We start from the raw sequence: 11,854 nt of genomic DNA, 5'->3' as shown, positions 1-11,854 counted from the left end.
CTGCTTTTCACCTATTGACTTGTAGACAATGAAGGGTATTTCTTAACACCCATGCTAATATATCTGTGACTTATATCTATCTATATCTGCCAAAGCTTTAAGGAAAAAAATGTTTAGCAGCCCATTTGAAATGATCCATTTTTTAAAATGCAACCCATCCACTAAAACATTCCAATGTCCAGCAGTTCCATTTCTCCTTTTCTTTGGCTGTACCACCTTTGAAACCTTTTCCAATCTTTTCCAAATCAACAGAATGTTGGGAAAGCATTATGTGAAGGAGAGCTTGTAATAGGGTCTGCCAGTCAAATGACTTAATAAAAAGTAAACAAATTTAGATCAAGTTTAGTGTATGGAAAGAAGTGGCTGAAAAAAAATCAAATCTGAAAAATGAATAAGATCGAGAGCTGGGATCTGTTGAGAAAACAATTCCAGAAAAAAAAAATCCATCCTTGCATCCCTATGGGATAGGTAATTGAGCTCGGAATGCTGTTCACTGTTTTGTTCTAAGCCAGGGATGGGGAACTATGGCAACTTTAATACCTGTGGTATTAAATCCATAGCTCATAAAGTTGCCATAGTTGCCCATCTCTGTTCTAAGCCATCCTTCTCTTTTCAAGTCACATCACCTCAAGCTGAGGAGATAAAACCTATCCAGAGTTTCCCAGTACACATATGAATACAAGCATGCACACAGACAACACACAAGGGGGGGAGCAATAACATGCAGAGGGTTATTTTATTATCTGGAAGAAAATGCAGATGTCTTCTATCCCTTGATTTGTTCACTGAGTACTTATTCTTCCCTCTTTTTTTTTACTCATTGTTTTCCCTTCTAGGCGCCTTTAACTTATATTTTAATCAGACACTTGAAGCTCCTCTGTTAAACTTTTTTTGAATTGGTACAGGAGCAGGCTTCCTGGGTGTGCCAGTGTGATGACAACATGGTACAACGGTTAGAAACAGATTTCAAGATGACTCTTCAGCAGCAGAGCACTCTGGAGCAGTGGGCTGCCTGGCTTGACAATGTAATGATGCAAGCACTGAAACCATATGAAGGAAGACCTAGTTTTCCCAAAGCAGCACGCCAATTTCTGTTAAAGTGGTCTTTCTACAGGTCAGTGCCCTGAGTAAAGAGGTTATATTTTGTCTCAGTCCAGTAGGGTAGGGCAGTGCTTTGAGTTCAAAGGCCAAAAGGTGCTTTGAAATGCATAGAAATGGGCATGTAGCACCTGTTCGCCACGTGTTTAAACATTTCTTTTGTCAGAATCACACAGCAGGTATGCAGTCCCAAGAAAAGACACAGCTGCTTTAAAGTATCACAGAAATACAATGTGCTTTTGAATGTATACCAACTGGATCATAGCTCTCAGCCATGAGTGATAATAGATGAGGCTGTATATCTTTGTTAATTTACCATATCCCTAGTAAAAGTAGTATTGGGTGGGGAGGGAAAGTCGTGTCAATAAGCAGCAGTGGAGCTTGGATTTATGCATTCTTCCTTCCACTCCTTTCTTTTCCAATTAAGCCTTAGTGAGACTATATTTTCATCCTGTTCTTTGCTTAAAGTAACCCATTTCTATTGCCTCCAAAGTAAGAAGAAAGAAAGTAGGTGAAGACCACCCTAGACGCCTGCTTCAGCCAGTTTCTAATATCCTAACCTCAGGGGCTACTGCCACCGACAGAAAACATTTAAGCATATTTTGAGTTTACAAATATAATTTGCTATGTTTTCATTTTTAATTGATGTTGCTTATAAGCCGAGTTTGTATTCTAAAGGGAAAGGAGAGAAACAGATGCAGTCCATCAACCAATAATAAGAATGCTAGTTAAGTCCAGCTGTATATGATGAGCCATTTATATAATAATTTTTAAAGTGCTTCTAAATGTAATGCCTAAATAAGAGATGGATAATCAAGAGGTCACATGGGGCCCTTCTCCTTAGGACAAGGGTGGGCAACTATGGCAACCATGTTGGCTCAAGAATTCTGGGAGTTGGAAGTCCACAGGTAGCAAAGTTGCCTACCCTTAGATTCGCGTGGATCTTAGTCACGCTTAAAAGCCATTTAGGGAAATTAGTTTATACTTCTGGCAAGAGTTATCTAAATCTTGAGACAGACAAAAGAGGGAGTTGGAAAAGAAAAGGATGACCCTGCCTACAACTTGCTTTAGCTTGGCCAGTCTTCAGCATGTAGTATAACACCCCTTTCTTTCCTGACAAGAAAACTAACTTTACTTTAAAAAAAAAACCCATTGTCCTCTCCTGGCTTAAATAATGTAATCGTTAGAATTATGTTGGATGTGTCAGAAATTTCTGGCATATTTATTGGATGATAATGTGTTTCATTTGTATTTTCATCTTAATATAGCTCAATGGTGATTCGAGATTTAACTCTGCGCAGTGCTGCTAGCTTTGGTTCTTTTCATCTGATCCGTCTGTTATATGATGAATATATGTTTTACTTAGTTGAACATCGGGTTGCTCAAGCCACAGGAGAGACACCTATTGCAGTCATGGGAGAGGTCAGTCTACAGTTGGAATCCTTTACCAGATAATTTAACATCAAAAAGGAGTAATTATCTCATTAAGTTATACTTAATGAAGTAAATGTATTTTCTAGGAGGTAAATGTGAATCCGTTATAATTAAATTCCTTTCGTCTGAGATTTAGATATAATGGATGTCATCAAGTTTCAGTTAAGCTGCATCGATACAAAGCTCATACAGAAATTCATTTTCTTTTGTTTGTACATTCTGATTATATTTATTTACACTAAATACTGGATCAAGTATTTTGCAGTTACCTTTCAGATCCTGTGTAAATTTCTACAGTCTTATTCTCATTTCTGAAATCTATGGTCCTTCGTTTTAAATTGTAACCTTCCTGAATTGCCAAATATTCAAACTTTTCTCCTTGTTTTTTTTTTTTTACCAGCAGTTTGACACTCAAAAGAGAGTTAAAAAATTAATTAAACATATTTTATTGTATCCATAGAAATAAACAACAAATAATAATATTTTCATTCCTAGTAAAAAAAATGTCACCCAATAGTAATTTTTTAATTGAAGATGATGTTTAGGTTTTTTATTTTTGTTACAACATAAACTTGTTTCAAGAGAACTTGGGAAAAGGTGATGGTTCCTTTTTGGAGCACAAAGTAATAATATATCTTATATATGAAGCATCAACACATTTGACTATATTTAATATTCCACAGACATTAAGAATGTACAAATATCCTTTCTTCATATACTTCATTACTCTTGCTTTCTGGGTCAAAATGAAGAGTATGCATTATGAAAATAAATTCAAAAGTAGGCAACAAGCATTATTTACTTTTATTCACAAAGTATTAGGCAATACATCTAGTTCCTTTTAGTATTATGTTCACTATGTAACTTTTTGTCATTCCAAAATAAGATATATATTTAACTTTAGAAGGCTTTGTGGTATGTGGTGTATATATATATGTATGTATGTATGTATGTATGTATGTATGTATGTATGTATGTATGTGTATATATATATATATATATATATATATATATATATATATATATATATATATATATATATATATATATATATATATATATATATATATATATATATGTATATATATGTGTGTGTGTGTGTGTGTGTGTGTGTTTTTGTAGATTTTCACGGGTGTAGGTATGCTGGTCTTGTTGTATTCGGGTCTTTTCCCGTGTAAGATTGAGATTGTCTTGGCAACGTTTCGGCAAGGTCTCACTCGCCATCTTTACGCTGGTGTTTTCGGCTTAAAGCGTGTGTAAGCCGAAAACACCAGCCTGAAGCTGTATGTATGTATGTATGTATGTATGTATGTATGTATGTATGTATTGTGTCACAACCCCTGGTATGCCCAATATCCCTTTTCTGTCTATCGGCTCACCCTAGGAGCCATCCAGGCAGAAAGCCATTTTTTTATGTTGCCTTGTTACATTTGTGTTGCATTTGTGCTGATAAATAAATAAAGGGAGACTAGTATAGATCTATTTCAAGCTATTTAGTTCTCATCAGCTATACACAAACTCACACACACACAGGTGAAACTTGAAAAATTAGAATATCGTGCAAAAGTTCATTTATTTCAGTAATGCAACTTAAAAGGTGAAACTGTGATGATTATGGCTTACAGCTCATGAAAACCCCAAATCCACAATCTCAGAAAATTAGAATATTACCTGCAATCAATAAAACAAGGATTGTACATAGAACAATATCGGACCTCTGAAAAGTATAAGCATGCATATGTACTCAGTACTTGGTTTGGGCCCCTTTTGCAGCAATTACTGCCTCAATGCAGCGTGGCATGGAAGCTATCAGCCTGTGGCACTGCTGAGGTGTTATGGAAGACCAGGATGCTTCAATGGCGGCCTTCAGCTCTTCTGCATTGTTCAGTCTCATGTCTCCCATCTTTCTCTTGGCAATGCCCCATAGATTCTCTATGGGGTTCAGGTCAGGCGAGTTTGCTGGCCAATCAAGCACAGTAATCCCACGGTCATTGAATCAGGTTTTGGTGCTTTTGGCAGTATGGACAGGTCAAGTCCTGCTGGAAAATGACGTCAGCATCCCCAGAAAGCTCATCTGTGGAAGGAAGCATGAAGAGTTAATGAAGCACAGTGGACCAACACCAGCAGATGACATGGCTCCCCAAATCAACACAGACTGTGGAAACTTCACATTGGACTTCAAGCATCTTGCAGTGTGTGCCTCTCCATTCTTCGTCCATACTCTGGGTCCTTGGTTTCCAAATGAGATACAAAAGTTGCTCTTATCAGAAAAGAGGACTTTGGACCACTGAGCAACAGACCAGGTCTGTTTTTCTTTAGCCCAGGTAAGACGCTTCTGACGTTTGTTGTTCAGGAGCGGCTTGACAAGAGGAATACGACATTTGAAGCCCATGTCTAGGATCCGTCTGTGTGTGGTGGCTCTTGATGCACTGACTCCAGCCTCAGTCCACTCCTTGTGAAAGTCCCCAACACTTTTGAATGGCCTTTTCCTGACAATCCTCTCCAGGCTGTGGTCATCCCTGCTGCTCATGCACCTTTTTTTTCACACTTTTCCCTTCCACATAACTTTCTATTAATGTGCTTTGATACAGCACTTTGGGAACATCCAACTTCTTTTGCAATTACCTTTGGAGGCTTTCCCTCCTTATGGAGGGTGTCAATGATGGTTTTCTGCACAACTGTCAGGTCAGCAGTCTTTCCCATGATTGTGATTCCTATTGAACCAGACAGAGAGACCATTTAAAGACTCGGGAACCCTTTGCAGGTGTTATGGCTTAATTAGCTGATTAGAGTGGGACACTTTGAGCCTAGAATATTGCACCTTTTCACAATATTCTAATTTTCTGAGATTTGGATTTGGGGTTTTCATGAGCTGCAAGCCATAATCATCACAATTATGACAAATCACTGCTTGAACTATCTTGCTTTGCATGTAATGAGTCTATAGAAGTTTCACCTTTTAAGTTGCATTACTGAAATAAATGAACTTTTGCACGATATTCTAATTTTTCGAGTTTCACCTGTATATATATTGCTTTGGTTGTTGTCATAGTGCACAGAATAGTTTCATGAGACTGAGCAGTAGAAACTCAAATAATTAGGAGAAATGATTTAGAGTCGACCAAAGATGAGCCAACATCATTGATTTCCAACTTCAGAATGCTCTGGTTCCATTCCTATTAGTCTCTTTTTTAAACCAGAAGCTGGATATGCATTTCAGAAGAATCAAGTCTCTTTCAGATCTAGATTGCTTCTGTAAAACAGTGGTTTACAACCTACTCTAAGCCAGTGGTTCCCAAACTTGGGTCCGTGAATTCCTCGTGGGCCATGATGTTGTCACATGGGGTCCGCAAAGGCTTGAAAAAAATGTTAGCATTAAATGAGTTGAGTTATCTCGAGTATCTTGAGTTAAGTCTTGGTGGTCTGGTTCTATAAAAGGTATTTAAAGAGGGGGTATGTGGTGAAGAAAAAGTTCTAAACTATTTTTAATTTGAAGGATTCACTTCCAGAAATCCCTGAACCATCCTGGAAAGAACTCGCTGCAACTAACTCATCACGGGGCAATTTGCCATGGCCAACTTGTTGCGGGGCAATTTATTTAATTATTTGAAATAAATTTTAAAAAATATTTTATTTTGTATCATTCATATTTCATTTTGTCCCTATTTTTGCATCCTTTCTTTAATGATTCTATTCCACCATTTCTTTGATATTAGTGTAACTCTTGTGCCACAGCAGCAAGTTGGCCGTGCTGAGGTTGCCATGGCAAATTGGATGCAGCAAATTGTCATAAACACCCCCCTCTTTTCCCCCCCCTCCGCAGAATGGCATAATCTGAAGGATTGTTCCATTTGTGAATAAAACATAGTCATTTTTTAAATATGGTTATGATTAGATTTCATAGAGGATTTAACTGATGTGGAAAATGCTAGCATAATGTATTGTATTAAAAGTTGCTATTTTGATTTTCTTCCACAGTTTGGTGATTTAAATGCTGCGTCTCCTGGGAACATGGACAAAGGTTAGTATACTACACATCCTACAGATCTTCAACTTGATTAGGACATTATAAATGTATTTGTTTACTTGATTTGTATGCTACTCCTTGTTTTCTTAACTTATTCATTCTTTTGCATTTCTACGTAATCTGTAAGCTTACTTTGAAGGTTGGGAGACCTTTTTAAAAGATCTAGTGAACTACAGTGATCACTATAGCTGAACTATGTTTTATTAAGTAAACTGCAATTGATGAGGGTCTCATATAACATACTAACCCATAGTCTAGTCGCATTATGATTTGCATGATGCGTGAATCCAATCAGTGGGATTCTGAGGAAGAGCATCTCATACAAAGGTTCTTTCACTCAATGAAACATAATATCAATTTAATTTATTGACAGCATGAACAAATTTCAACTGAATTTGGTATGATAGTGGTAGTCGTCACTTAGCAACACTAATTGGGACTGGAAACTCCATTGTTACCAGTGTGGTTTGAAGTGGGAAAAAAAAAGCCATGTGATCGTACTGTCTATGGAGATTCTCAGTCATTCAGGTCATGGTTGTCCCAAAAGTGTTTTTTCAAAAGGCAAGCACCTTTGAGACATGCGTTCATATTACTTAGTGATGGTGGTCCTGATTGCTTTTTGTGAGCAAGGACTTCGCATGACCATGGCTTCTGACTCCCTGCCAACTTTTCCATTAACTTTGCTTGTGAGGAGCCAGCACAGAAAGTTGAAAATCACAATCTTGTGACTGTGAGGATGCTGTGGCGGCTATAAGTATTAAGGTCCAAATGTAATTACCACTTGTTCAGTGCCATAGTATGTTGAGACTGGATGGTCGTTAAATGAGTACCACCTGTACAATATTGAACTTGTGCACTGGTTCAAGTCCCAGTGATCCATGATGGAAGTAAGATAACAGTCTCCACTGAAGTAGTTACAAAACATGGTAAAAAATTGGGCTCATAAGGATTCATTTCCACGTACACAACACGTGATTTCTAGTCACAGAAAGGGGATGATTCCCTTACTTGCAGCCCCCATAGTAGATATAAAGATCGGAGCTTGAGATGTTGCCGGGAAATAAGCATTCATCTACAAATACAAAGGCTGACTAATTAATAAGGAGAAAGTTGGAGTGCACATATGTAATTTGCCTAGGATTGCATTTGGACACAGAATTCCAGTAACTTGACACTTTGCTAGAGTTGTTAAGCCTTTCCATCTGATTGTTACATGGCTCTTTCAGATTGCAGGATTCATGGTGATTTTATTTGTGCAGATGAAGGCAGTGAAGTTGAAAGTGAAATAGATGAAGAGCTGGATGACTCTGGAGAGCCTCAAGCCAAGCGAGAGAAGACTGAAATTAGCCAGGCCTTTCAGGTGGGCTGCCTGCAACCGGTACTTGAGACTGGAGTACAGCAGAACCTTTTGAACCCTCTTCACAATGAGCACATTGTCACAGCTACTCAAACGATCAGACAGTGTAGTGCGACTGGAAATACATATACTGCGGTCTAACAAATATTTAAAGTTCTTTTTTCAGATTGTATTAGCCCTCTTGATGTTGGGCATATCATAGGGGATGGAAGGGATGCAAAAAAAAAAAAAAGATTTCTGAAAGTCGACTATTGTCAAATTTTATCTGTACTTTTGCTGGAGTTGTGAAATGGAATGGGTCTATGTATTTGGTCAGATTTGGGGTGGGGCAGGGAAGGTAAATACAATCATTTTACACTGGCCGCTTAATATAAAAAAATTTCTTAGTTTCAAAAGTCAAGAAGCATTTTTGCGAAGATTAATGTTAATGTTTTTGTCCTCTTTATAATTAAAAGTAATTTAATTTTTTTTCATAGTTTTTACAAAATATTTTAATGTTAACTGTTAGTCATGGTGATTTCGTATAAATAGGGTTTTTAATTAATTGCACTCTGAAATATCAAGAATTTTCCTCTTTGATTTACACTGGAGGTACGCTCGTTTGATAGCAGCTGCGTTAGAATTATTATTAAAAGGCAGCTTTCGTTGGAGAAAACTGGAAAATAACTATTTTGATACATTTCAGAGTGCTCAACAGATATATTGGAAGATTTATTATAATTCTAGAGAACATAGATTGTCTTCTTTCTCAGAGGAAGAGTGATTCTCACTGTTTGCAGGATAAATGAGAGCTCTGATAGCACATGATAATGTGTACTTAATAAAGGTACAGATGATACCATTATGGACAATTCAAGCTTCCTTAAATCAGTTTCAAATTTTGGGATACTAGCTCCTCTCTCATAAGACTACTGATTTCAGGTACATTCTGCCCAAAAACTGACTCTGTGCAAACCTCCATTCGTTTTAATTAGAGTTTTACAAGATTCGCATCTTTGATTTCCAGTGAGAACATGACCATCTTTGAATGAGTGGAGGTCATGTTACAGAAGCATTTGTTGGGTTCTGCACCTCATATACATATGGGACCACTCCCCAGATGCTTTCTGCTCTTCAGTGGGGACGTTGGCTACTGAAGTTTTTTTTAAAAAGCATCTTGATTCCTTCTTTAAGTGTATGTGCTACTTATGCTGAACTGGACATGCAGGAAACCATTCCTTTCAGATGACTTTTTAATTCTATGTCCTTTTCCTCATGATAGTTCAACCTGCTGCTCTTGTTAAAGATAGTTTATAGGATGCAAGGAATGTAGCAACCTGCATTGTAATTTTGCTCAGAATAATTCCTGGTTCTTAAGTGGATTTCATTTTATATAAAATGTTTTAAAGGCAGTGAAACTGGCACATGTCACTTGTACTTATTTCCCAATTGCGTAGAATTTGAATAGGTGGCTAGATGGACCATTGCCATTTAAGAATGTACATCAGGGATCATTGTACCTCGGCTATTACATGGTGCCTTAAACAGAACTGAAGCTAAGATTTTCTTGTTAATAACTCTTACATTGATTCAACAAAGTGTGCCTGTCTTCTTTCTTTCTTCTTTCTTCCCCTCTTTCCTTCAGATTCCCTAAACAGTAAGGGCAGGTTACATACTTCAGATATCAAGATTTTTTTTAAAAAAGAAAATTAGATATACTATCCCTCTTAGAGTGACAGCCTTTTTCTTTCTTTTTATAGCTGAACTTCACTTTATTACTAATCAGATTTTCTGGGGTGGGGTGGGATTGGGGGAAAACGGTGGAAAACAAACTAGCTTTAACAGTGTCAAAGGTCAACAGAATAGATTAGCTAATTCCCAGACAAGAATTTATATACTTATATATAAATATATATGCATATATATATATTTCTAAACCCTTATCTACTTTTAATTTCAAAAAGTAACGTAAGCAACATTTTAAAAAAAGCAGCATATAGTTTCAATAGTGCATATGGTGATGGGGGGCCAGTCTGCTATTTTATTTAATGGTTCATTCATAGTATATGTTGTTTCCCTTTTATTCTCATGAAGCTGTTCTAGTTAGAATGCATTACACATTTTATTGGTTTAAAAGACATGTGAATTTCCTTAGTTTGACCAAAACAAACCAAAAATGAAGGAAAGCACAAAGAAGATTTACAGGTTTTATAGCAAGACCTATATAAAATATTAGCGTCTTGTTTATTGTTTGTTTGAAAGACAATTTTCAAGATTATCACCAAATGCTTGAACAGCAGGTGGAATTTTTGATATATTTTTAGTATACAGGTTGCATCCTTGATTTTACATATATCAAGAATACCTAAATATTTACTATTTTTTTTATTTGACTATTTCTACTTCAAAACTAAGCTTTAAGAATTGCTTAGAATTGCAAAATTGGGCCGAACTAGGTATTGTGCCTAGTAATTCCTGCCATTTGGTTAAACATGATGATATATTTCATTATAGTTTTGTTCTTTCTGCTATTAGAATATGTTCTTATTTTTCCCCATCAAAATCCATCACATCTACACCCCTCACCAATTTTTTAAAAAACTAAGCTGTGATAGTTCCTCCCTCTCATTGTGCATTATGAAATGTTTACACTTAAATACAGTAAAATTAAATGTAGAAACAAAGAAACACTTTTCAGCATCTTTTTTGAGAGTCTATTAAAGTTCTATGTTAAATATGATTTATTTACTGATACTATCCTTCCTGGATGACAAACTTGTGTTTCTGTATTACTATCTTCTTTTATCCTGAATACTGGATTTTGTTCATGCAGAAAAATGAAAATGATGCAAATTTACTTTCCTGAGAGAGACAGGGCTATAAATTTTTATGATAGATTTTCCAGACCATTCCCCTTCTAGTTGATCACTGTATTCAATGTGCCAAAAAGATTGATATTTATTGTTATCTAACATCATATCCTGGAATTCTGGTCTGCTGTGGACCATACAGACAATGAAACTTCACAACCTATCAGTGTCCAGAATATATTCCGAAATGCTCCAATAAGTCAGCAACACAGATAACAAAAAACATGAGAAGAGCTTCTGTTAATCATGAATCAGAATAATCATTGTTCATGTGCGTCTTTGTCCCTGAATAATTTTTAAAATATTTTTTTTGTCTAGTAGGAATTATAAATCAAACGGCCAACTGACTTGCATTATCTTCAGAAGCTCTTCAATATAAACCAGCTCACTTTAGATAGCATTCTGACACTGTACTACTTGTGCCTATGTGTTATATACATTTTTCAAAATGAAATGTGTGAGGGCTGGGATTCATATAATCCCATGCAAATGCCCTAGTGTTCTGTACAAATACCAGGGCTTCCCCAATTTTTTCTTCTCGTTGCAGCTTCTTTGTACTTGATATGCCATGCCAGACATTTTTCACTGAAGGTTCCGTAAATGGTTTCACATTATGCCATGAATCCAGTATGATCTTAATAATCAAGGAGTATGTACTCATCAAAATATATATATATATATTGAGGAATAGCTTAATTGAAGCACTTTGGGGAACATTGTAAGAAAATGAACTAATAATATTTGAGAACAATTTGTCTTAAAAAGTTGTTTTAAATGCTATTTTTTTAAATTAATTAAGACTTTTTGGCTCTTGAACAGGTAATGCAGTGATCAATACTGATAATTCTATTGAAAATTTGTATTCAGAAACGGGGCCCAGTTTTCATAATCTCTTCAGGAATGCAAAATCTTTGGTGCTGTCACCTTAATCTGTTTTTGTCCTGTCCTGTATTTTTTTTCTTTGTGCTTATTTTTGTATTATGACATGTAATTCTAACACTACTTTAGAAATCATTTATCCATTTAAAAAATCTACAGTACTGCTGTGCAATGTTACCACATTTGGTTCACAATGGATGATAGCAATTG

General features: G+C 36.2%; 1 protein-coding gene across 1 annotated transcript in view; it reads left to right on the top strand.

Annotated features, from left to right (window-relative positions):
* RFX3 (regulatory factor X3) overlaps window positions 1-9,675 on the top strand; it is a 192,687-nt gene extending 183,012 nt beyond the window's left edge. Inside the window, exons 14-17 of the mRNA XM_081942899.1 lie at window positions 906-1,114; window positions 2,367-2,520; window positions 6,511-6,553; window positions 7,786-9,675. Coding sequence (XP_081799025.1) covers window positions 906-1,114; window positions 2,367-2,520; window positions 6,511-6,553; window positions 7,786-8,057 — 678 coding nt within the window. The 3' untranslated portion in view covers window positions 8,058-9,675. The remainder of the gene's footprint in view (window positions 1-905; window positions 1,115-2,366; window positions 2,521-6,510; window positions 6,554-7,785) is intronic.
* Window positions 9,676-11,854: the final 2,179 nt, after the last annotated feature.

Source organism: Natrix helvetica, assembly GCF_964273705.1.
Source record: "Natrix helvetica genome assembly, chromosome: 2".
In the NCBI taxonomy this organism is placed as follows: Eukaryota; Metazoa; Chordata; class Lepidosauria; order Squamata; family Natricidae; genus Natrix; species Natrix helvetica.
The sequence above is the reverse complement of the archived record's forward strand: the minus strand, read 5'-3'. Positions and strand labels throughout refer to the sequence as shown.